The sequence below is a fragment of the Prionailurus viverrinus genome, chromosome D1 (assembly GCF_022837055.1).
Source record: "Prionailurus viverrinus isolate Anna chromosome D1, UM_Priviv_1.0, whole genome shotgun sequence".
In the NCBI taxonomy this organism is placed as follows: domain Eukaryota; kingdom Metazoa; phylum Chordata; class Mammalia; order Carnivora; family Felidae; genus Prionailurus; species Prionailurus viverrinus.
This window is the reverse complement of record NC_062570.1, coordinates 26,778,755-26,804,759: the sequence shown is the minus strand read 5'-3', so window position 1 is coordinate 26,804,759 and position 26,005 is coordinate 26,778,755. Positions and strand designations below refer to the sequence as shown.

The 26,005-nt window shown below is 42.8% G+C and overlaps 1 protein-coding gene across 5 annotated transcripts in view; it reads left to right on the top strand.

The window, feature by feature from the left end:
* Positions 1-26,005, top strand: part of NFRKB (nuclear factor related to kappaB binding protein) — a 41,245-nt gene that overhangs the window by 4,459 nt on the left and 10,781 nt on the right. For 2 of the 5 annotated variants that reach the window (XM_047877245.1, XM_047877241.1), the window contains exons 4-22: positions 610-811; positions 9,624-9,751; positions 10,466-10,640; positions 11,188-11,325; positions 11,955-12,028; positions 12,810-12,894; positions 13,300-13,480; positions 13,762-13,870; positions 14,090-14,216; positions 14,467-14,532; positions 18,912-18,991; positions 19,314-19,360; positions 21,940-22,000; positions 22,420-22,594; positions 24,375-24,481; positions 24,851-24,974; positions 25,187-25,266; positions 25,402-25,622; positions 25,733-26,003. In XM_047877245.1, the coding sequence (XP_047733201.1) occupies positions 610-811; positions 9,624-9,751; positions 10,466-10,640; positions 11,188-11,325; positions 11,955-12,028; positions 12,810-12,894; positions 13,300-13,480; positions 13,762-13,870; positions 14,090-14,216; positions 14,467-14,532; positions 18,912-18,991; positions 19,314-19,360; positions 21,940-22,000; positions 22,420-22,594; positions 24,375-24,481; positions 24,851-24,974; positions 25,187-25,266; positions 25,402-25,622; positions 25,733-26,003 (2,451 nt within the window). Of the gene's footprint in view, positions 1-609; positions 812-9,623; positions 9,752-10,465; positions 10,641-10,972; positions 11,326-11,954; positions 12,029-12,809; positions 12,895-13,299; positions 13,481-13,761; positions 13,871-14,089; positions 14,217-14,466; positions 14,533-18,911; positions 18,992-19,313; positions 19,361-21,939; positions 22,001-22,419; positions 22,595-24,374; positions 24,482-24,850; positions 24,975-25,186; positions 25,267-25,401; positions 25,623-25,732; positions 26,004-26,005 lie in introns of those variants that run through there. The other 3 variants (XM_047877244.1, XM_047877242.1, XM_047877246.1) reach the window with 3 other exon arrangements.

The following is a 26,005-nucleotide window of genomic DNA, read 5'->3' as shown; positions in this document are numbered from 1 at the left end:
TCTCTCCCATGTTAACTGTTTGCTGCCCCTCATTTTAAGCTGAATTCAGTTGTCCATCATACCCCTTGTTGGCAGAAATGAAATTCTCTTTACTGAGATTGTTTTTCCTTTGGTTTATTTTTAACATTAAAAAAATGTTTGTTTATTTTGAGTCGGGGGGAGACAGACAGAAGGGGAGACCGAGAGGGGGAGAGAGAGAATCCTAAGCAGGCTCCACACTCCGCGCAAAGCCTGACCTGGGGCTTGATCTCATCAACTGTGTGATCGTGATTTGAGCTGAAATTAAGAGTCAGATACTTAACTGACTGAGCCACCCAGGCACCCCTCCTCTGGATTATGATTTACTGTTGGGTATAAGATAGTGGTTTATATGTAGTCTTTATTATTCTCTAAGATTTGAGCATTGAATGAAGATAATTGACACTTTGGTTCAAACAAACTTAAGAACTTGGATGCAGTGATGGTTACACAGCACTGTGAATGTACTTAATATCACTGAGGTGTACACTTAAAAGTGGATAAAATGGTAAATTTTCTGTTCTGTATATTTTACCGCTCATAGGAAAAGTTAAAAGTTTGTTTTTCTCCTGGTTTTCTGAATTCTCCTAGCCTGAAATATTCTTTGATGTAGTCAGCCTCTCAACATGGCAGGAAGTATTGAGTGAGTCTCAGCGTGAACACCTCCAGCAGTTTCTGCCTCACTTTCCTGAAGACAGTCTTGAGCAGCAGAATCAGCTCGTCCTAGCCCTGTTCAGCGGGGAGAACTTCCGCTTTGGGAACCCTCTGCACATTGCCCAGAAGCTTTTCCGAGGTATGCTGCTTGTCATTCTATTGTTGAGAGGAGTGGGAGAAGTAGGAACACATTCACTTACACAAATACTCCTTCTTCACTTATTGAACTTATTTTTGTGAACACATACTGGCTCAGAGACTGGTTGTGTGCAATACTTTGCCTAGGCTATTCTTTTCAGTAAAAATTTTTAACTTACATAGGAAACATAAATCATAAGTGATTGATTGTAGTAAGAACTGTGTAACCACAACCCAGATGAAGAAATAAAACATTACTAGTGTCTTACAGCACCCTTTATGACTAGGCTTTAAGAAAACTTAGAGGGGCGCCTGGGTGGCGCAGTCGGTTAAGCGTCCGACTTCAGCCAGGTCACGATCTCGCGGCCCGTGAGTTCGAGCCCCGCGTCGGGCTCTGGGCTGATGGCTCAGAGCCTGGAGCCTGTTTCCGATTCTGTGTCTCCCTCTCTCTCTGCCCCTCCCCCGCTCATGCTCTGTCTCTCTCTGTCCCAAAAATAAATAAACGTTGAAAAAAAAAAAATTTAAAAAAAAAAAAAAAAAAAAAAAAAAAAAAAAAAGAAAACTTAGAAATAGTTTACCATTTATTTGACCACATGTACATATGTGGATGTATGTATTTGTGCATCACACATACATACACCTTTTTCTCCTGCAGAAAACATGATACTTTCCTGCTAGGCACTTCAGCACGTATGTATCCTTTAACAAGGACATTCTGTGTAATCACAGCCCCGTTACCACACCCAAGAAATTTTGCACTGAGCAAATAAGATCACAGACTGTCTCACATTCAGGTGTTCTCAGTTGTTCCCTAAATCTTCTTTATAGTGGTCACTTATTTATTTATTTATATTTTGAGAGAGAGGGCACATGTGAGAGGGGCAGAGAGAGAAAGAATCCCCAGAGGGAGGGAGGGAAGGAGGGAGGGAGAGAGCGAGAAAAAGAAAGTGGGGCTCACCTGAAGCAGGGCTCGTGCTCACCAGATGTGGGACTTGAATTCATGAACCGTGAGATAATGACCTGAGCCGAAGTCAAATCCTTAGTGACTGAGCCACCCAGTTGCCTTATAGCGGGTCTTTCCATTCAGGATCTCTTCAAGGTTCATGTATTGTGTTGGATTTCATGTCTCTTGGCTCCCTGAATCTGGGGCCCTCTGCCTTTTTTTCTTTGTCTTTCAAAAGCATGACTTGTTTTTTTTCAATTTAAGTTTAGTTGACATATAATGTTAGTTTCAGGTGTACAACATTGTGATTCTGTATGTATATTCTGAAGTAATCCCCATAATACATCTAGGTATCATCTGTCACCATATAAGTTATTACATATTATTAGCTATATTTCTTGCGTTATATATACATTGTATCCTTTTGTCTTATTTTATAACTGGAAGTTTGTAGCTTTTAATCCCCTTCCCTGTTTTGTACAGCCTAACCCTTGCCCCCCTACAAGGCAGTCACCGCATTGTCTATATCTAGGAGTCTGTTTTTTTAGTTGCTCATTTGTTTTTCAGATTTTACATAAAAGTAAAATTATATGGTATTTGCCTTCCTCTGACTTATTTTAGGGAGCATAATATCCTCTGGGTCCATCCACGTGGTCTCAAATGGCAAGATTTCATTTGTTTTTTAAGCTGAGTAATAATTTCCATTATGTATATGTAAAATGTTTATCCATATATTTATCTTTATCTATTCATCTGCTGATGGACACTTAAGTTGCTTCCATGGCTTGACTCAGTGCACATAGGGATACATATACACTTTTGAGTTAGTGTTTTCAGTCCCTTCATATAAATACCCAAAAGTGGAATTGCTGGATGCTAGTTCTTCATTTTGAGGAACTCCATGCTATTTTCCACAGTGGCGGCACCATCTTTCGTTCGCACCATTAGTGCACAAAGGTTTCATTTTCTCCACATCCTCATCTACACTTGTTATTTCTTGTCTTTTTGATAATAGCCATTCTTTTTTAAATTATAAATGTTTAAAAAATTTTTTTTAATGTTTATTTATTTTTGAAGGAGAGAGAGAGAGTGAGCAGGGGAGGAGCAGAGAGAAAGGGAGACAGAATCCAAAGCAAGCTCCAGGCTCTGAGCTGTCAGCACAGAGCCCGATGCAGGACTTGAACTCACCATGAGACCATGACCTGAGCCAAAGTCGGATGCTCAACTGACTGAGCCACCTAAATGTTTATTTTGAGAGAGAGAGTGAGTGAGGACGAGCCGGAATGGGCAGAGTGAGAGAATCCCAAGCAGGCTGTGTGATGTCAGTGCAGAGTCCAACATGGGCTTGATCTCAGGAACTGTGAGATCATGATCTTGATCTGATCAGAGATCCAGAGTCAGATGCTTAACTGACTGCGCCACCCAGGTGCCCCAGTAATAGCCATTCTGACAGGTGTAGGTATCTTGTGGTTGTGATTTGCATTTTCCTGGTGATTAGTGATGTTGAACATCTTTTTCACTTACTGTTGGCCATCTGAATGTCTTCTTTCTTTGTATAAATATTTATTCAGGTTCTCTGCCCATTTTTAACTGGATTGGTTTTTTTTGGTGTTGAGTTGTAGGAGCTCTTTATATGATGCAGATATTAACCCCTTATTAGATAAATCATTTGCGGATATATTCTCCATTCAGCAGGTTGCCTTTTTGTTTTGTTGATGGTTTCCTTTGCTTTCCTTTGCTTTTTAGTTTGATGTAGTCTCATTTGTTTATGTTTTGCTTTTGTTCCTCTTGCTTGAGAGAGAACCAAAAAAATATTGCTCAGACTGATGTCCCAAGAGTTTACTGCCTGTGTTTTTTTTCTAGGAGTGTTGATGTTTACATTTAAATTTTTAATCTCCTTTGAGTTTATTTTTGTATATGATGTAAGAAAGTGGTCCAGTTTCATTCTTTTGTATGTAGCTGTCCAGTTTTCCTATCACCATTTGTTGAAGAGACTGTCTTTTTGCCATTGTATATTTTTGTTTTCTTTGTTGTAAATCAATTGACTGTATAATTTGAAGGTTTATTTCTGGACTCTGTTCTGTTCCATTGATCTGTGTGTCCTTTGTGCCAGTCCCATAGTGTTTGGATTACTGTAGTTTCGCTGTGTAGTTTGAAACAAAGGAACGTGATCTTTTGTGCTTTCTTTTTTCTTTCTCAAGATTGCTTTGGCTATTTGGGTGGTTCCATACAAAACACACTGATAGTTTTGAAGAGTCCAGGGCACTTGAATTGTAAAATGTCCTGCTTTCTGGGGAATTGTCTTGTTTTCTCATGATTAGATTTGGGTTAAACGTTTTGCCACAAATATTAAATGGGAAATTTTACCCCGCCCCAATCACTTCAGGAGGCACGTGATGTGAGCTTTTCAATGTCGGTAGTGATGCGTTTGATCTCTTGGTTAAGTGGTATCTGCCAGACATACTGTTTGTAATGGTATATTTTTTCCTTCCTAATTAAGAAGGAAAATGTAGGATTAATACTATGGGATCATGTGATATTATTCTTACTCCAAAGCCTTTGGTTTACTCAGTGGTTTAACATCCATTGATGATCCTTGCTTGAATCTGTTATTACACTGGGGATTGCAGAATGTTTTGGGGCCACTGTTAAGCCACCATTTCCTCTCCAATGGAGAGAAGCAGAGGGAAGCCTCTTCTCTCCTCTTTGGGGTGACTTTGCTTTGGCAGGCAGTCCTGAAAGTACAGTGCATCTTCTTGAGTTTTGTTAAACTGGGCAACATGATAGCTACAAAAGCCTGGAGGGAACAGGCTTATCATTGCAGATCTTTCATTACCTCGGCTATTTTAAACTAGCATTCCCTCATTTGGTGGGTTATTGGTTTAAAGAGGAATTCTCTGTAGTTGGCAAAGGTTTCCTGCAGCCAGCGGCCTTAGGTGGGAGTAAACCGTCTCTTCCAGTAGAGCTTGCCTGGTTTTAGAGGGGTTCTGTCAGGGACTTGTGTAGTGTTTGCACTACACAAACACAAAACAATAGGATTGTCTGGTGAGGATACAGACAAGGAATGTCAAGACAGGAATTCCTGTGTGTTTCACCCTGACCACTGTCCTATTTCAGGTCTAGTGTTGCTGCAGATGTTTGCAGTTCCATGGTTGTTAGTTCTTTCTGAGCTGTCTTGTGTTCCCGTATTCTTTTACCTTGGGTTATCTTTCCTGATTCTGTTTTAAATATCCTCCTGTTTCATAAAGGATCTTGTGTCATAAACTCCTCACTTCCCACTTCCAACCTCCACCCCAGCTCCCTGTGTTCATTTCCATTCTGACCCACTTTACTTGTCTCAGAGGAAGGAGGAGTTTTTTCTTCTGTTTAAGATTAACCTGTGTTCGTGATCCTTTCATCTTTTACATCCTCTGGGACCTTTTTTCCTCAGTTAACCATCCCTTCTGTCCTGTGGATTCACATTATTTCGCTATTCACTCCACATGCTCTTCTTCAGCCTATGGATGCGACCAGGGGTCTCAGACTAAAAAAAGTCCTTAACCATCTGTCCCCTCTGTTGTCTTCTGTCATTTGCCTTTTAATCTCTAAACTTGTTGAAAGGTATCCATAGATAGCTGTCTCTTTCAGTCATTCTTCCCGTCCCCTCATGGCTCTTACCTTATGACCTCACACAGAGTGCTCTTACTAATGCCACCAGTGACTGCTTTTTTTCTTTCCCTTCAACGTTTTTTTACTTTTAAATTTCAGAGCTACAGAAGACTTCATAATAGACAAAGTCCCAAGATTTTATAATGGACACTCATATACAGTTGACCCTTAAACAACACAGACGGAGGGGTGCCTGCTTCCCACTCACTCACAAATCCGTGTATAGCTCGATTCTCCGAGAACTTAACTAAAAGCCTATACTGTTGACCAGAAGCGTTACTTACAATAATCTGTTAACACTTTGTATATTGTGTGTGTTACATAAATTGTTTTTACAATAAAGTCAGCTAGAGAAAACACTATTAAGAAAACCATAAGGAAAATACAGTTATAGCATGTACTGTAAAAAATCCACGTATAAGTTGACCCGCACAGTTTAAACCCATGTTCATGGGCGCCTGGGTGGCTCAGTAAGTTGAGCGTCCGACTTCAGCTCAGGTCATGATCTCATGGTTCATGAGTTCAAGCCCCATGTCGGACTCTGTGCTGAGGGCTCAGAGCCTGGAGCCTGTTTCAGTTTCTGTGTCTCCCTCTCTCTGCCCCATCTCCACTCACGCTCTCTCTCTGTCTCAAAAATAAACAAACACTAAAAAAAAAATAAATAAAATCCATGTTAGAGGGTCAGCTCTGTTCTTCACCAGGTTCACCAGCTATTAATGTTAACATTTTACCACATTTACTCTCATTACTGCATATATGATTACCATCATTGTTTTGCTGAACCATTTGAAAGTATTGCAGACATTGCATCTCTAAATTTTTCAGCATTAATCTCTGAGGAATAAGAACATTGTCTTACATAACCACAAATGATCAGATTCAGAAGTACTGTAAACACAATTTTTTGTATTTAGATTTTGTATATTAATATAAAACATAATGTTGACATACTGTTATATAGTCCATGCTCATATCTCACCAGTTGTTCCAGTGAGCATTTTTTCCTGCTCCATGTCTCTTTTATTTTTTTAAATTAAATTTTTTTTTTGAGAGAGAGAGAGTGCACGTGCATGTGTGTGTGAGTGGGAGAGGGGCAGAGAGAAAGAGAATCCCAAGCTGGCTCCACACTGTCAGTGCAGAGCTGGATGTGGGGCTCGAATTCATGAACATGAGATCATAACCTAAAGTCAGCCACTTAACTGAGCCAGCCAGGCACCCCGGTAGAGCACAGCATCTGTTGTCTTGACCACTTCCTCCATCTTGAGACTTTCCCCCACTTTGTATCAGTGGCTCTTCCTGGCCTGGATGTCCTCCTGTGTCTTTGACACCCTATCCCCTACCCCACTTTCTTTGCTAACTGCTTATCCACTCATTGTTCTTGTCTGTTCCTGCTGTTGAGGCTCCTTTCTTACCTCCTTACTTGCCTTCTTTCACTCACATCTCTTCACTGATGACTGTTGTCTGGGCTGCTTTAGCAGCCATCTCCACACAGCTCCCAGAGTGAGCTTCTTAAAACTCACTTTGCAGAATATTTAGCAGTTGCCTTCACTTGAAGTAAAATTCAGTGCCTTCAAGGCTCTTTGTGACCTGGCCTCGGCCCACTTATCCAACTTCATCTGGTACTACTCCTTTTCTCCCTGTTATCTAGACCAGCACTGGTCAATGGAAATATTACATGGGCCGTGTGTTCAAATTAAAAATTTCCAGTAGACATATTAAGAATTATAAAGGCAGTTAAGTTAATTTTAATAAGATTTTAATTTACCATAATTATTAATAATTTCAATTGTATTTACTTCATACAAAATATTTTTAACAGACGTATAGTATTTTTTTTAAGTTTATTTGTTCTTAGAGCGAGTACACGAGCAGGGGAGGGGGCATAGAGAGAGGGAGAGAGAGAATTCCAAATTAGCTCTGTGCTGTCAGTGCGGAGCCCAACATGGGGCTTGATATCACAGACTTGATCATGACTTGAGCCAAAAAAGATTCAGATGCTTAACCAACTGAGCCACCCAAGCTTTCAAAAAGTGAGGGAAACTAAAAACTGAAGGAATAGAATTTTAAAGAAATACAGAGGCAAAAAAGATATTAGTCTAATTTTTATATATCAAATAGCATCAATAGCATTGAACTCTGGGCTTGTTTCTTGAAGGTCACACTTCCTATTTCCCTACAGCAGGCAGCATAGCAAGGTGGGTAAGAGCCTGGGCTCTGGAGCTAGGCTACCTGGGTTGAAACCTGATTCCCCTTTTATTGGCTGTGTGAACTTGGGCAAATTATTTAACTTCTCTGTGCCTCAGTTTCTTCATCTGTAAAATGAGGATTTAGTAGTGCCTTTTTTATGGGGTTATTATGAGGATTGAGTGAGTTAATATATGCAAGGTCCTTACATAGTGGTGGTTGTCAGGTCTGCTCTAAGCATTTATTATTACTTACCTTTGATAGTATTAGGGTGGTTGGGGGGAAAAAGAGAAAAACACTGTGTAATTTGATCCCTCATTTTATCTTTTCTAAGATTTAGCTTCTGAATCTTGCCCTCTCAGTTCTCATCATGGCCCATCTGCTCAAGTCTAATACGTCCACAGTGGACCTCTCCTTGACCTGTTTATTTCAGGCAGTGATTTCAGATGCTCAGGTTCAATGACAGGGTACCATGTTCAGTTGACCTTCCCATTACCCTGGTCCTGCCCCAGCATCAGAACTATCAGCAGGTCTAATCCCTCTCTCAGAAATATATCTCAAGTCTCTCTACTTCTGTACGTGCCAGACATTGTTCAATGTTGTGGAGGTGTAATGGCCTTACATTCGGAGAAGGAAAAATAGATGGTGAACAAGCAAATACTTACTGGCATTAAGTACTTCAAAGAAAGGAGGGTAATGGGACTAGAGTGATGGTAAGGAGCTGTGTTAGAACTGGTGGCTGGCCAGGCCTTCTCTGATGAGATGACAGCAGAAGAGGCTTAGCGAGGGTAGGAGGAGCAAGCCGTGAAAATATTAGGTGTTAGTAGGAAGCATTGCAGGTAGAGGGAACTTCAAGTACAAAGGCCTTGAGAAAGTCAGATACGTGGCCTGTTCAAGAAACAGCATGGAGGCCATTGGGGCTGGGGTAGAGGGAGGAAATGGGAGACTGGTGAAGATGAGGCCAGAAGTAGCCCAGGATAGATCCTGAAGGCCTGCCAGGCCATCTTTGGACCTTGGCTTTTATTCTAAGTGTGGAGGGAAGCCACCATCATCTCACCTGGACCCTTGCAGTAGTTTTCCTTCTTCCTCCCTCCATGTCATTCTGCTTTAACCTCTTCAAATTATTTGCGTTCCATTTAGGATAAAATCCAGCTCCACCTGTGACCTGCAAGTTTCAGTGTGGTTGGATCTCCACCCAGCTTCCTCAGGCATCGCATGCCCCCCCTAGCTACAGCCCACTCTGTGTTAGTCATGCATACATTTCCTTAGGTTTGGGGATATGCCAAGTTCGTTCTTGCTTCAGGTCCTCCCTTAGCACAGGCTGTTCCTTTCGCCTTTTCACCATTTTTACTTCTCATTTGTAAATTCCAATTTATTTTCCTCTTAATGAAACTTTTTAAAACGTTTGTATAACTTTTACCAGTCAGTTAACATTTTGCCACAATTGCTTTAATCAGACTTCATTTTATGTCTCATGCTTTAGAGATCCCTTTCCTGAAACAACTCCTTACTCTCTACAATTTTTTCACGTTAATTTCCGATAGTACTTACAAGAGTTGACTATTTACCTGTTTGCCTGTTTCTTTTCTTCTTCTTCTTTTTTTTAAATTTTTTTTATTTTAGAGAGAGAGCATGCAAGTGGTGGAGGGGGCAGAGGGAGAGAGAAAGAATCTTAAGCAGGCTCCACGCTCAGCATGGAGCTGGATGCGGGGCTTGATCCTACAACCCTGGGATCCTGACCTGAGCGGAAATCAGAGTCAGACACTCAACTGACTGAGCCACCCAGGCACCCCTGTTTATTTTCTGTCTCTTATTGGACTATAGACCCCACATTGACATAGATTGTTTTCTTTCCCCCTGTACTGTATTCTAGTTTGATACAGAGTTTACCACACTTTAAGCATGCATTAAATATTTGTTGACCTGTCAGTACATATGTATACATATATACGTATATATATGTATATATATGTGTATGTAGGTATAGATATCTAGGTGTATATCTAGATATATGTAGTTGTACTTCTGTTCTTTTAAGATGGACACTTTAACCCCGAGGTGGTTAAGTACCGGCAGCTGTGCTTCAAGTCCCAGTACAAGCGATACCTCACCTCCCAGCAGCAGTATTTCCATAGGCTGCTGAAGCAGATCCTGGCTTCCCGGAATGTAAGTAATGCTGGGAACTAGATACCAGATGTGGACAGTGAACGCACAGATCTCATGACTTCAACGGTTGGTTCAGGTACCAAATACAAAAGGTAGCAAGCACTAAGAGGAAAATGCTGCCAGTTAAGCCATGAAACAGTTAGGCTATATCATTCTAACTAATTTTAAGATGTAGCCTGATTTCAGAGATGTGAAAATATGGGAAAGTACCTCTTAAAATTGATGAAATATCAGAGCTTCAGTATTTACCAAGGTAAACAAATGACTTTGAGAACCATCTTGGATTTTTAAAAAGAAGCAGGTTGCTCTGCAGTTGCTATATGAGAGCACACAGGCCTCAGATATCCTGATGGATTAATAGTGTATCAGGCCTCACGGCCTTGGGATCTGGTAAGTCTGGTAATCTTTGAGGCAAAGTTGTTACGGTTCTAAGTGGTCCTTAAGATTCGATATGGAAATAGTTGGGTGACTGGTATAAAAGTGTTCATTCTTGAAGGAGCAGTTCACCCCTCAGATTTAAGATATTTTGCAACATAGTAATCAGTAGAGGCCCTTTTTATTTGGACATACTCTCTTATGTGCATCTCTGTGATCTGAAGGGAGGGACTTGAGCTTGTTAAACAATGTCTTCTCTTGAAGAAGATGTAGTCTCCAGGGAATGCACCAGAACAAGCTTTGGATGATGACATGTATCCCCATCTGATTGCTTCCTAGGACCTGCTGGAGATGGCCCGACGGAGTGGCCCGGCCCTTCCCTTCCGCCAGAAGCGCCCTTCACCATCCCGCACCCCTGAGGAGCGGGAGTGGCGGACCCAGCAGCGCTACTTGAAGGTCTTGAGGGAAGTGAAGGAGGAGTGTGGTGACACAGACCTGTCCTCTGATGAAGAGGGTGAGTGTCTGGGGGCATTTGGAGTACCTGGGATGGTGGATCTACACCAGCAACTTGTTCAGTTGGAGCCAGTGGTAGCCATTTATCTCCCCAGCAAGGAAGCCAGCTCAGTTGTCTGTCTTTGGTGGGGGTGGAAAACGGGGCTCAGAACCGCTTAGTCTTTGGGCACCGAGATTCCTGGTAGATGGGGTGTGAGTGCATACCTTTTTTAGCATTGATACTTAAGTGGCATTTGAGCTTAGATGAGATGAATCCCTGCACAGCAGGGCTCTCCACAGTAGGCCTGTCTGGTCCTATTGTGCCACTTGAGAGAACTGCTTTTCCCCTTACAGGAGAGTAGTAGTGACTGTTGGCCTGCTGCAATGCGACCCCATCACTCTGTTGAAGTCTCTCTTCCTGGAAGAGCCGTTTAAATGACCTAAGTGTGCTCCAGTTCGTCTGGAGAAGGGTCAGAAAGGAATGGTGGAACCCTGGCCTCCATGTTGTTGGCTTAGCCTTGTTGAATCCAAATGGCCACTTACCCAATCTCCCCTATTGGAGTCCACAGCCACGTTGGATTTACAAGAAAAATTTTCTTTTGAAGATCTCAGCTCATGGCTTCCGAGCTCTCCAGCGCGTTCTCCTAGCCCTGCGGTGCCCCTGAGGGTGGTGCCCACGCTTTCAACCACGGATATGAAAACTGCAGGTGAGAACTGAGTGATGCCGTGGATGTTTTGGGAGATCAGGATGTAGATCTGAGAACTCCCTTAGATATAGGTGGGCACTAGATTCTTACCTGCCAGGGAATTGAAGCAGTGCTCTCTAGAAGTAGGAGATTGAGAGAAGTTTTTGTACAGTTCCACTTTTTTACAAGTTAGGTAGGCCTTCCTTTCTTCCTTTGTTTAGAAACTTTTCCTTAGTTGCTGATCAGCTGGTATTTTCGGCTAAAGAAAGTAGATTCTTAAAATAGTACTTAGGAGCAGTTCAGTAATAGAACAAGAGGGGTAACCAGAGCTATAGCAGTTTCTTAGAATGTCTGTGAAATGAGAGAGGAATTTTTAATTGGGGTAGGAATCAAAGAAGAATGTTAATTTTTGGTGTGTTTTGGAGCAGCTAAGTAACTGAGGTCGTTGTTCTTGATTGAGGTGGTGAAAAGCTGAAGAGTTGATCCTGTGACTGTTTCAAGATTGTTTGGGCTTGTAGTACACAGGACTCAGAAGGGAAACACGGAGAAACATGTTATATTTGAGTATCACAAGTGGCCAGAAAGATTTGAATTTGTGCATCATGTTAGTGAATGACCTAGTCCATATGGTTTGGTTCGTTTTCTCTCAGATAAAATAGAACTGGGGGACAGTGACCTGAAGATAATGTTAAAGAAGCACCATGAGAAGCGGAAACATCAACCAGTAAGATTGGGTGGGGTGGTTGTTAGAGGTTTTTGGTCTAATGTTTTTGGATTGGCTATTGAAAGATGAAGGTAGTGACAATATCATTATTTATGCTTCCTTTTCTGTCACTGCTGGGGGACAGGAGCAACAGTAGAGGCTAGTTAACAGCAAAGATAGGAGGAAGACAGATGCCTAACATAGCATCTGATTTCATCTTTACAGCAAGACTGGTACATGGATCATTATGTCCGTTTTACCTGTGTTCAGAGAGGTTAAGGGGCTTGTCGTTGCCCCTTTGGCTAGGAAGTCAGGGGTCAAATCCTGTGCTCTTCTCACTTTTTACTCTTTCTCTTCCTTCACTTTGACGGAATCAGGGTAATGCCAGGGCAATCAAGTCAGTCCATCTGGCTTGAGGGGAGGAAGAAAAGGCAGGCCATCTAAGGTGAGATGGGAAGTGTCACACCCTGGAAGTCAGCAAATCCCTTAACTTCTCTGAACCCCATTCTCAGACTGTAAAGTACAGTGATACTTAACACGACTGTTTGAAGAGCACATAACATAAGGAATGCAAAAGAGCTTTATGAACTAGATGCTATGTAGTAGAAAGGTTGGAACAGAGTTCTCCTGTGCCCCATTACGCAGGGCAGTAGTTTTAATCTCCATACATTTTTTGATTCAGCATGATTTCCTCAAGTGCGCCCAACATCTGATTGTATCTGTTAGGTAAATTGGCAAAATCATTGGCAGTTTTAGCTCCTTATTTGGGCCTCTATAACAAATCTCTGAATATCACATCCAGGATCATCCGGACCTTTTGACAGGGGACCTGACTCTCAATGACATCATGACTCGAGTAAATGCTGGCAGGAAGGGCTCTCTAGCAGGTAATTGATATCCTCTGTAGGTAGTCATTATCTGACTGTGGTGTTATGTTACGTAGACTGCTTACATGTGGCAAAAATAAATGAAACTACAGCTTTCCTTCTTGCTGATAACCTTTGTTTTTATCATTGCATCTTGTGGATTTATAGGTGGAAATGAATATAAAATCAGTACAGTAGATCTTTGTCTCTTTAATAGGTGCTAAAATTAACCTGTAAACCTTTATAACCTGTAAAATCTCTCACTAGGTTTGGTTAAAAAACAAAACAAAAACAACTAAATGTCTTAGTACTAAGACTTTTCTTTCTTCTACTGGTGGGTGTTGGGAAAATAACATGGAGATAACACCCCTCGCTTCCTGATGTACAAAATGCAGTTCTCTGATTTTTGTTGCCTTTTCTTCCCAGCCCTATATGACTTGGCTGTCCTTAAAAAAAAGGTTAAGGAAAAAGAGGAGAAGAAGAAGAAGAAAATAAAACTGATCAAATCAGAGGCAGAGGATTTGGCTGAACCCTTAAGCAGTGCTGACGGGATCCCACCTCTCTCACAGGCCCCTTCTCCGCTGGCTATACCTGCTATCAAGGAGGAGTAAGTGAACAACACATAACCTGCTCAAGGGTGAAAGGTTAACCCGGGGAGTGTACCTAGTGCTCATGTAGAATGAGCTGGTATATGTTGAATCTGTGTAAACACACACACACACACACACACCACAAAAGACCTGAGTCCCAGGGGACCTGCTAAGGAATTTGTATAGTGTGGTCCCTTACTGAACTTTTCTATGACTGTTAGGTTTAGAGGGCCTAAACCATCTGGGGATGTTGTCGTCATCTTTTTGGTTGTTCTTAACATATTTTTTCCTTTGTTAGGCCTCTTGAAGATCTCAAGCCTTGCCTTGGAATCAATGAAATATCTTCCAGTTTCTTCTCTTTGCTATTAGAGATCTTGTTGCTGGAGGGGCAGGCTAGCCTTCCTATGGTAAGAGGTTTGGAAAAATCAGGTGTACGTCAGAGTTTTTGAATTGTGGAAAACTTTAACGGTCTCAAGCTAGAGAAGAATAATTCTGGGTTCCTCCCAAAGCTCTGCAGTTAACTTGCTTTCTGACTTGCAAATATATTCTGGCTTGTTCTGGCACATCGGTGGAATTGCTGGTGTAGAGTAGAACTGTAACTGAGTTCTGCCTTTACTTTCCCTTAGCTGGAGGAACGGGTTTTGGATTGGCAGTCCTCTCCAGCCAGCTCCCTCAATAGCTGGTTCTCTGCGGCCCCCAACTGGGCAGAGTTGGTGTTACCAGCCCTGCAGTATCTTGCTGGAGAAAGTCGTGGTAAGGTACTTCTTTCTTTAGAGTCAAGTATTTTTTTCCCTCTTTGTTTATTTCATTCTCCTGGTAAACTGTAGGCTTCCTGGTTCAATCCATTATGGCTTTGCATAATGCTGTACCTTGGGGGGGGTCTCTGCTGTCCTGATACACTATCATACATTCAAAAGTTATCTCAGAGGTCAGGGATGGTAATTATTCTGAGTTTAGTGCTCTCTCTGACCTGTTTCTTGTTCATGTGATTCATTTCTTGCAGCTGTACCTTCCAGTTTCTCTCCGTTTGTTGAATTCAAAGAGAAAACCCAGCAGTGGAAATTGCTTGGTAAGTAATTCATACTGCCTGTCCATAGCAGTAGCTTTTCATTCTCTCACTTCCTCTGCTCAGCCTCTTTTGTCTTCTAGTCAATACAGTCCAGTAGAATCTTGAAAACAGCAATATTAAGCCTGTTTTGCTCGGTAAAAAAATCTTTCATGACCTCTTTAGTATCTCACACTAAGTTTTATTGCTGTATTGGATTTTGGCTTACCCCAGCAGGGGTGGGACAGCCCTTCTATTACAATGCATCCTGGTACTTGTGAATTTAAATCTGCAGGGGTATTTACAGTAGCACCCACATTTGAATTAATTGTACCTATGGTTTTAGATTAATGTGTAATAGTATACTGTTTTTCTTTCCTAACAATGGGCTTTGCTGTTGAGGATAATGTGCAGTAAGATGTTGGACAGCCGCTGGGGTGCCTGGGTGGCACAGTCGGTTAAGTGTCTGACTTTGGCTCAGGTCATGATCTCACGGTTCGTGGGTTCAAGACCCGTGTCAGGCTCTGTGCTGACAGCTCGGAGCCTGGAGCCTGTTTCAGTTTTTGTGTCTCCCTCTCTGTCTGCCTCTCCCCTGCTCGTATTCTGTCTGTCTCTGTCAAAAATAAACATTGAAAAACAAAAAAAGATGTTGGTTAGCCCTGAATAAACTATTCCCAAGGATTGGGATTCTTATTTTTGTTTTAAATCTACAAAGTCCCACTTAACTAAGTTGTAGTGTCATGCACCTGAAGTAACTTGGTGACAGTTATGACCCTGGTAAGAGGAAAATTCTGTGTTGATTTTCTGCTGAAATTCACAGACCTTTCTCTTTACCCTCTTGAGTGGTCTGTGAAGAAAGAGATGGAGAGAAGGTTGTGAACTCAGTAGATCCATTTATTTCTTACAATGTGTATTTAGCTTGTAGGTGTCAGGCATTGTGTTAGGTGCTGGAGTATATAATGAACGTTCATTCAGATGAAATAATAAATATATACATTCTGGAAGGGGAAAGTACCAGAAAGGATGGAAGTTTATGTTGAGGTGTTGGTATATTCTGCAGAGTTGGGAGGACCTTCCTGAGGAAAGAACATTTCAGCAGAGACAGTAATGATGCTAAGAAGGAGCTAGGCAGGCTGAGGGGAAGAACATTCCATATGGAGGAAGCAGTATGGTTTTGTGGCCCTAGGGAAGATTCAATTCGAAAAGATTGCACAAGCCCACATAGAGAGCATGATAGTCTGGACCTGAGGAGAGAGAATGGACCAATTTGAGAAAGTTCTAGGTGGTAAAAGCCACAGGACTTGGTTATGACTGGCTGTGGGGAGTGAAGGGAGAGTGCCGTCAGGCATCATTTCCTGCTAGATTTGTGCCTAGTGGTGAAGATGTCATTCACTGAGGTAGGCAGCTGTGGAGGACGTCTTGCCTCAGGTGAGGGTGAAGATCTTGAGTTTAGTTTTGGACATGCTGAGTGTGAGCTGCCTTTGAGGTATTTTAAGTGTTGATGTTGAGTAAGCAGTGGGGTGTGTGGATTTAGAATCCAGATGGGAGAGTTAAGGCAGAGAGTTGTTGGCATGTCTGCAGGAATTGAAGCCAAGGCATAGGGAGGAAGCGTGAAGTGAGGAGAAAAGAGGGCCTTGGAGAAGTTCCAAGGCAGAGCAGGCTGAGCAGAAGTGCCTATGGAGAAGTGACTACAGACTTGGGGGGAAACCATGAGATAGTTGAATCTTGGAAACCAGGGGAGGACAGAGTCAGGAAATGGAAAGTGGTAATTAGTTTTGATTGGTCCTAAAAGTTTCAGTAAGATAAAGCTCACGGATCTGTGGGTATAGAAGAAATGGTGAATTTCTTGTAAAAATGATTCTTTGTCAGGATGATGGGCATCAAGGACAGTGGGGAGCTGAAGGTGACCCATGATAGTTGACTGCAGCTCTGTCTGGCTCTGTAGGGCTGGTGGCTTGAAGTCAGCCTGGAGGGGTACTTATGTCCAGGGTGGCAGACTGTCTAGGACGAGATAATAAGGATTTTAAGTTCATGGACCAGATAAAACCGGTGGCCAGTTTGGTGACCATAATGCACCCTTGTAGATCTGCAGGTGCTACCAGTCAGGGCCTCCTTTCCTGTAGCTAGTTAAACCTTTACCTGTACATGTCTGGTTAAAGAGACCGTGAATCTAAACATCTCTTTCTAGAGTTTTAGCAGTGGAGGGAACGAAAGTTAGGGAGACTTGTGGCCAAAGGAGGCATTTTTTTTTTTTTTTTAAAGGAGAGAAAGTCTAAGAGAGTCCAGGTGTTGATAGGAAGAGTACAGTGGAGAGAAGGAAGCTGAAAATACAGGAGAGAAGGGAGAATTCACCATAAAAATCCCTGTGAAGATGGGGAGGGATTGGCCTTGGATGGCAGAAATGGCAGCACATTTCTTATTGTAGGCAGAAACAGTGGACACCCAGCAGTAGGCTCACGGTTGTATTGTGGGAACGTTGAGGGAGTTGGATTTGATGGCTTTTCTGTGTAAAGTAGGAGGTGAGAGAGGTGAGGTTGTCATGAGTAGGGGGAGGTTGAGAGAATGGGGACATAGTTGCTGTGGTTATGGGAAGCTAGCTTGATCAGAGGTTATGTTAGATTGCCAGACAGCATTGAGGGTCCGTTGAGGCTGCTCATTGGGCATTTATAGTGGTATTTTTTGCCCTTTTGTGTGTTTTTTCTTTGGCAGCCCTCAGCTCTCTGAGATGAAGCATGGAGAATGTGGACAGTTGAGATTGTGAGTTTTGTAGGATTGGAATGATGTAGATACAGGAGCAGTGGTTAGCAGGTATTACTATATTGGTAAGATTGCCATTGAAGTGATGGACACGGATGGAACCCAGTAGGGAGGGAAATGTGACAGAAGGGGGCTTGGAGAAGTGCAGGTGTCAGTGGACTGGCAGCCCTGTTGAGTCACAGTGCTGTTTTGGTGGGAGAAGGGAAGCAAGCAAGGGTTCTGGATGACTGTGGTCTGGGAGCAGAAGGTGTGAATTAGCGTAAAGGCTGTCAGCTCTGGCTGTGTCTGGCAAGCGCTTGCAATTTTTTAAAAACACTGATGCCCTAGGTCTTACCCATAGACTTGTGTGGGACCTGAGCCTTAGTATTTTTAAAAGTTCCCAGGTGATTCCTGTGTGTATGTAGCCAGGGTTGAGGGGCACTGGATTAGTCATGTTGAGGATGTGGCAGTTTTAGCTAATGACTACATCCAGTTGTGATTGTGGGAGTGAGTGGCTGGGGTGGAGTGGAGGGAGGAGGTCGTGAGGACAGAACCAAGGGGTTTGGATATTGGGTGTACCATCTGTATGGATGTGCCAGTTGCACAGTGTGGCAGGGAGTAGACTGGTGAGCCAGAGCTCCCCGTGAGGAATGACTAGGTAAGTAGCTGAGAGGAGCAGGGGACAGGGTGGAACAGGTGGATGCTAAGATCCTTAGGTACCAGGCATTTGTTTTATTTTGATTTTCCAGAAGAGCTGGGGGGAAATAGTTTGGCATCAGTGATGGGATGGAAGGAGGAGCTCCACTCTGAAGGGCGTGGCTGTGAGAGGATAGGCAGCTGGCACACCCGAAGGTTGAAGGACTGGGGAGAGGCCGACTTCACACCAGGCAAGGATGTGGAGGGAGCGATGCGGGAACAGGATTAAGGCTGTAGGGAAACTGATTATGAAGAAGCATTTCTAGAGGACAGAGCAGAGTACGAGGAATCTTCCCAGGATAAGGAAGTTCAGCACATTCTGGGGATGGCGGTACCGCACATTGTCTAGTGAAAGCATGTAAGAGTCCTCAGAAGTGTCATCTCAGCTGCCTCTGAGAAGGGTAGGGCCCCGGGGGCTGTATTCTTCCCACAAGCTGTCGTGAGTGCTCGTCTCTCTAAGGAAGGTCAAGGGGTTCAAGCTTTTCTCCTGCCTGGGGGCCTTCTTACTGCTGTGCCGGTTGCCAAAATGTCTCTGGTGACCCACTAATGAGAAGAAGCCTTTTCTGACCCCCACCCCCCACCATGATAAGGTAACTTTTCTAGGGTAAGCTTCCATAATATCCTTTGTGACACCTACCACTTTGAGGTTTTATTAATATGTATTCTTGTGTCACTTGACTCTAAGCTCCATGAGAACAGAGACTGAGTTCACGGAATAACCCTAGCCCATGCAGTGCCTGGTGCACAGTGGTTACTCAGCAAATCCCTAGGGAATGAGTGATTTATTTAGGGAACATCCGGAAGTGGTGGTCCAGGCAGAGAGTGAATGGGAGGGCAGTACCTGCTGAGGGGATAGTATGTGTACAGGTCCTGATGGGTTTTCTCTCTGGCATAGGAAAAAGTGGGATTCTGAGTAACACTTTAGATTGTTTTATTATTATTATTATTTTGCCTTTTTGTTTTTCTGATAGGCCAGTCCCAAGATAATGAAAAGGAATTAGCTGCACTCTTTCAACTATGGCTAGAAACCAAAGACCAGGCTTTCTGTAAGGTAAGGTATTAAAGAAATACCAGATCTGGGGCGCCTTGGTGGCTCAGTCAGTTAAGCAACTGGCTATTGATTTCAGCTCAGGTCATGATCTCACAGTTTGTGGGAGCAAGCCCCATCTCAAGCAGGAGCCTGCTTGGGATATTCTCTCTCTCCCTCTCTCTACCCCTTCCCTACTAGTGCACGCATGTGTTCTCACTGTCTCTCAAAATAAATAAATAAATTAAAAAAGGAATACCAGATCTTTCTTACTGGGTTTCCAGAGCCCTTAAATTAGCCAGAATTCTTTAGTCTGTTTACCTGTTCATGTTTTCCTTTTCTCCAGCAAGAAAATGAAGACAGCTCAGATGCCACAACACCTGTTCCTCGGGTGTGAGTATAATACTTTAATGGTGGGTGGTTTTCCATGAAATTATAGTTTAAGGTACTGCCGTGGTTTTACTGACATTTCTTAGCATGTTAGAGCCGTAGTAGACTTTAAAGATCCTAGGAGTTCACTGTTCTTACCTGCCTTGACATACCTGAGAAGGGCAGCACATTCCCATCAGTAAGAGTGGCTTTCTGAGCAGAGGATTCTGAATTGGGGGAGGACTGCACAGTGGAGTCTTTGAGGTGGATGTAATCTATCTTGTAGGAGGGCTTACTCTTTTCCCCAAATTCTCCTTCAGTTCCCATTTGAGAAGGATTCATCTAATCTGTCTTTCTCATTTTACCTATGAAGAAATTGAGTCATGAGTTCAGGTGACTTCCTGAAGGTTCATGACAGGACTAGAATTTAAGCCTCTTGACCTCTAATCCTGAGCTCTTTATATTACATCATGTCATGTGACTGTTTCCAATCTGGTGTGGTCCCTTTTGTTACCCCCAGCCTCGCTGAGATACAGTTGACATATAATATTGTTTAAGTTTGAGAGGTACAACATAATTGATTTGATGCATGCATATATTATGAAATGATTACCATAATAGTTGCATTTATTATCTCACATAATTATCCATTCTTTTTTTTTGTGGTGAGAACATGTAAGATCTCTCTTCTTAGTATGTGAACCAGTATTGGTAACTGTAGTCATGATGCTGTGCATTCGATCCCCAGAACTCACTCGTTTTCCAACTGGAAGTTTGTACCCTTTGACCTGCCTCTACTCATTTCCCCCATCCTCCAGCCCTTGATAACTACCATTCTACTCTCTATTTTTGTCAGTGCGGCTTTTTTTAGATTACACATATGTGAGATCGTACAGTATTTGTCTTCTCTGACTGACTTATTTCACTTAGCATAATGCCCTCAAGGGCCATCCATATTGTTGCAAACGGCAAGATTTCCTTTTTTATGGTTGAATCGTATGGTGTCTTAAGGAATATGTATGTTCATTGACTGATAGGCAGTTCGGTTGTTTCTGTGTTGTGGCTCTTGTACATAATGCTGTAAATAAGGGTGCACATCTCTTTTCAAGATTTCATTTCCTTTGGAAGTGCACCCAGAAGTGGGGTTGTTGGATCATATGATAGTTCTAATTTTTTAAGGAATCTCCATATGCTTTCTGTAGTAGCTGAAGCAGTTTAACATTCCTACCAGCAGTACACAGCAGTTCTCTTTTCTCTGTATTCTTGCTAACATTTGTTGTTTTTTTATCTTTTTGGTAATAACTATTCTAACATGTGTGAGTTGATCTCTTATTGTGGTTTTGATACATGTAGATTTGCAAATACTTCCTCCCATTTGCTTTTTCATTTTGTTTTCTTTGCTGTGCAGAAGATTTTATGTGATGTAGTATCACTTGTTGATTTTTGCTTTTGTTGCTTATGATTTTGGTGTCATGTCCAGAAAAGTATTGCCAAGATCAGTGTCCAAGAACCTCTTTCATATGTTTTCATCTAGGAGTTGTACAATTTCAGGTGTTATAGTTAAGTCTTTAATCCATTTTGAGTTGATTTTTGTGAGTGGTATAAGATGGGGTCCAAATTCATTCTTTCCCATGTGGATATCCAGTTTTCCCAATACTATTTATTGAAGAGACTGTCTTTTCCCCATTGAGTGTTCTTGGCTCCATTGTCAAATATGGAGCCAGTGGTTTGGCCATACACAAAATGGTTTATTTCTGGTCTTTTGATTCTGTCCATTGGCTTATGTGTCTGTTTTTATGCCAGCAGTGTACTATTTTGACTATTATAACTTTGTAATAAAGCTTGAAGTCTTCATATGTGATGCTTCCCACTTTGTTGTTCTTTCTCAGGATTGCATTGACTATTCGAGGTTCTTTGTGGTTGCGTATAAATTTTAGGATTTTTTTTTTTCTGTTTCTGTGAAAAATGGCATTGGTATTTTGATTACGTTGAATCTATAGGTGATTTTGGGTTGTATGGACATTTTAACATTATTTTTCCAGTTCGTGAACATAGACTATCTTTTCATTTATTTGTGTTTTCTTCAGTTTCTTTAATCAGAGTCTTACAGTTTTTAGTGTACACATCTTTCACCTCCTTCGTTGAATTTATTTCTAAGTATTATATTGCTTTGATGCTGTGGTTTGGTTCTTTAGATTCCTGAATGCCAGCATGGAGGGCCAGCCTGAATGTGACAGAACTGTTTATGTAACAGGGGTATAGAACTCACTGTCTCTTGGAAGCAGAAAAACCACCATTGTCATATTACAAATATGAAGTCTTTTGTTCCTCTAAGGCTGAATTTTTTTGTTGTCGTTACATGGGGCTTAGCAACAGTACTGAAAACAGGTAAAAACGTCAGTCTCACTACCTAGTACTTTTCTGGATTTCTAAGACTCAAGTAATTTTTGGAAATACAGGAGTTACTTGGTAGGATCTGGAAAGTCAACTTTTGACCTTTGTGGGAACAGAGTACTAATGAAGGGACATTTTTTTCATGGTGCAAAGGAATGGTTCTGGGTGCTGGAGAAGGGGTGATGGATACAAAATTCTTTATGTTCCAGAAGAACTGACTATGTGGTGCGGCCCAGCACGGGGGAGGAGAAACGAGTTTTTCAGGAACAGGTAAGAAATACCTGGAACCCAGTGAAAATCTCTGCATCTGTGTGGCCATGCTGAAAAAGCTCTTGAGCCTGATCTTGTTGGAGTCCAAATTCTTAGAGGGAATTCATACCCTTAACCTTAGACATTGTGTTGGTTGAGATTGTTTGCTGGGGGGTGGAAATGGTGTGAGGAAAGGGAGTAAGAAATGTTTTGATGGGTTTTTCTTCCAGTTAGCAAAATAAATTTACATTTATCTCTCAGTCCCTTTGGTAATGACTATGGCTTTGGAGACCACCTATTTCCACTCTGGTTGGCTCAGTATTCCTAGTGGAATAGCCTGTTCCCATCAGTCTCTCCGGGTTGTTCTCCTACTGTTTGAGAGTGTTAGAAAGAACCCCACTAATTCTGACTTAGGTGTCTTGTTCCTTTTCTCTTGTTAGGAGCGTTACAGATACAGCCAGCCCCATAAGGCATTCACCTTTCGCATGCATGGCTTTGAGTCTGTAGTGGGGCCTGTGAAGGGTGTTTTTGACAAGGAAACCTCGCTCAACAAGGCTCGGGAGCACTCCCTGCTGCGCTCTGACCGTCCTGCCTACGTTACCATCCTGTCTCTTGGTATGTGCCATCTATTTGTTTCTGTCATCAGCTGTCTCTCCCAATCCCTGGAAGGGCTTTGAGGGTCAAATGTAGTTTTATGAGGCCTTGGAGTTTGGGACATGAAGGGGGATTCTACCCCCAGAGATTAATGCCAGGAATCAGTTTCTTCCCTGATGTCTTGGGCTCACGTTTACTTTCATTCAGAAATTTTTTACAGACCAGCCAACTAGCATAAATATGGAATTTGCTACCTCCAGGCTGATTCTTTCATTTTATTTTTTATTGTTTTTGAATGGATATTTAGCAGAGGAGATTTATTTTTCCTTTTATATATATATATATATATATATATGTGTATATATATATGTATGTATATATGTATTAAGTTTATTAATTTTTTGAGAGAGCACATGCATGGGGAAGGGGCAGAGAGAGGGAGAGAGAGAATCCTAAGCAGGCTCTGCATTGTCAGCTTAGAGTCCGACTCGGGGCTTGATCTCACTAACTGTGAGATCATGACCTGAAGCAAGATCAAGAGTCAGACACTTAACCGACTGAGCCACCCAGGTGCCCCTAGACGGATTCTTTAAAAAATTTTTTTTTATGTTTATTTATTTTTGACAGAGAGAGAGAGAGACAGAGCATGAGCAGGGGAGGGGTAGAGAGAGAGGGAGACACAAAATCTGAAACAGGCTCCAGGCTCTGAGCTGTCAGCACAGAGCCTGATGCGGGGCTCTAACTCACAGACCACGAGATCATGACCTGAGCCACCCAGGCGCCCCTAGACGGATTCTTTTAAAGATAAGACGTTTAACCTTTTTTTGTGCCATGAAGCTCTTTGGCAGTCTGGTGAATCCTGCAGACTCTGTCTCAGGATTTTGTCCTTATTTATTGTTATTTATTTATATTTTTTATTATTTTTTAAAGATTTTATTTTTAATCTGTATACCCAACATGGGACTCAAACTCACAACCCCAAGATCAACAGTTGCATGCTCTACTGACTGAGCCAGCCAAGTACCCCAGGATTTTGTCTTTTTTTTTTTTTTTAATGTTTATTTTTGAGAGAGTGAGTGCAGGTGGGGAAGGGGCAGAGAGAGAGGGAGACACAGAATCCAAAGCAGGCTCCAGGCCCTGAGCTGTCAACACAAAGCCTCATGCAGGGCTTGAACTCATGAACTGTGAAATCATGACCGGAGCTGAAGTTGGACATTCAACCGACTGAGCCACCCAGGTGCCCCCAGGATTTTGTCCTTAAATGAATAAAATACTTAAGAGTTCTAAAAGAAACCAGTCCTATTAAAATATTTATCAAAATATTTTATATTTTAAATTTATGGTACAGAAATATATGTGTTTTTTATGTTATTAAATGACAGCCTTTAGTAGCAGGTCACTTAGCTCCTATAATTTCCAAATAGCGATGAGTGGAAATGGTATCGTGAGTTGTCTACAGTAGCTGTGATGTGTGTGATACAAAAATACCTGATTTCTGTCGCAATATCACACTACCGCCAATATAGAGTTTGTTACCATTGCTCATAATTGAAGGAAATGCTAAATTTTAGTCAGATATATAACTTTTTTCCTCACCCAAGTTCACAGACCTCAGTTTTGGCTCAGGGTGTCTGAAGTGTAGGAAACTGTCTCCAGAGGGCAATGTCCACCTAGTGCTGAGTCTGACTAAGGCAGAGAGACACCTCAGTGAGCTTCTCCCCACAAGAGCAGATAGAGGGACAATGCTCCTCAGTCGCAGCCCTGCTTGACTCTTCGACTTTCCATTTTCTGATGTCCTCAGTTCGAGATGCTGCAGCCCGGCTGCCTAATGGGGAAGGTACCAGGGCCGAGATTTGTGAGCTGCTCAAGGACTCCCAGTTTCTGGCACCAGATGTCACCAGCACTCAGGTAGGATGGAAAAGAGACAATGTTTTGTTCCAAAATGGATTTAAGAAAACCTACAAGAAAATATACAACATAAAGATTTCTTAAAACTGAATGAAAAAGAGGAAAGAAGGAGATCCTGAGAAATGTGAACAATGATGACCTATGACCCTTGCAGTCTGTGGAGCACAGATTTCCCTCTACCCTTTACTTCTGCTTCTACTGCAGCTTCTTAGGTCACTGTCTCCTTCAGGGGACAGCGCAGTCTCCCAGGAATCTTGCCATTGGTAGTATTGCCACCAGACTGAGATAGGATCTGCGACTCACACCCGGTGGTTTTTCCCTGGTGTCTGACTCTGACCGGTCCCTTTTCCACTTTGTTCTGCCTCTCAGGTGAACACAGTAGTGAGTGGAGCCCTGGATCGGCTGCATTATGAAAAAGACCCATGTGTGAAATACGACATTGGGCGAAAGCTGTGGATCTACCTGCATCGGGACCGGAGCGAGGAGGAATTTGGTGTGTGAGGCTCTGACTAGATGAGGGATGCTTCTGAGTTATTGCCCCAATTCCATTCTGCTTTGTGATGACGTTCAGGCAGGATAGGAATATAGAGGCAAGACTTAGCCCGTTGGCGAGGCCACCAGTGAGGCCTTGGCTCTTAATGAAACCACCCTCCTTACTGTGCTGAGGTTAAACTGTTGTTGAAACTTAACCACCTTTGTTTGCAGAGCGGATTCACCAAGCACAAGCAGCTGCAGCTAAAGCCAGAAAAGCCCTTCAGCAAAAACCCAAGCCTCCATCCAAGGTGGTAAGTGACCTCCTGAGAGCAGCTGCCTTAGCGGTGTCAGGGATGGTGGCAGCCAGGCCTTCCCTGAATTCCCTGCATCAGGAACCATGCCATCCTTTGGTGACTTTGGCTAAACTATCTGCCTTCTGCTTGTAGAAGTCCGGTAGCAAGGAGAGTTCATTGAAAGTCCTCAGCAGTGGCCCTTCTGAGCAGAGCCAGATGAGCCTCAGTGACTCCAGCATGCCTCCCACTCCAGTCACACCTGTGACCCCCACCACTCCGGCTCTGCCTGCCACTCCAATCTCCCCTCCTCCTGTGTCCTCGGTGAACAAAAGTGGCCCTACTCCTGTCTCAGAGCCAGCGAAATCTAGCTCAGGGTAAGCTCTTTCACTGTTTTCTCCAGCTTTCTCCCTCCAGAGATCTTTTGTGTGTATGGCTTAACTTGCTTTATTTTTTAATCATCCCCCTTGCCCCCATTTTCTCGTAGTGTTCTTCTGGTGTCTTCACCCACAATGCCACAGCTAGGAACAATGCTCTCCCCGGCTTCCAGCCAGACTCCACCAAATTCTCAGGCAGCCGCCCGTGTGGTGAGCCACTCTGGCTCGGCTGGACTGCCCCAGGTGCGGGTGGTGGCCCAGCCTGGCCTTCCTACTGCTACTCAGCAGTCAGCAGGGCCGACTCAGACACTGCCACAGGTGCCAGCAGGACCACAGATGCGCGTTCCAGCCACTGCTACTCAGACCAAAGTTGTGCCACAGGT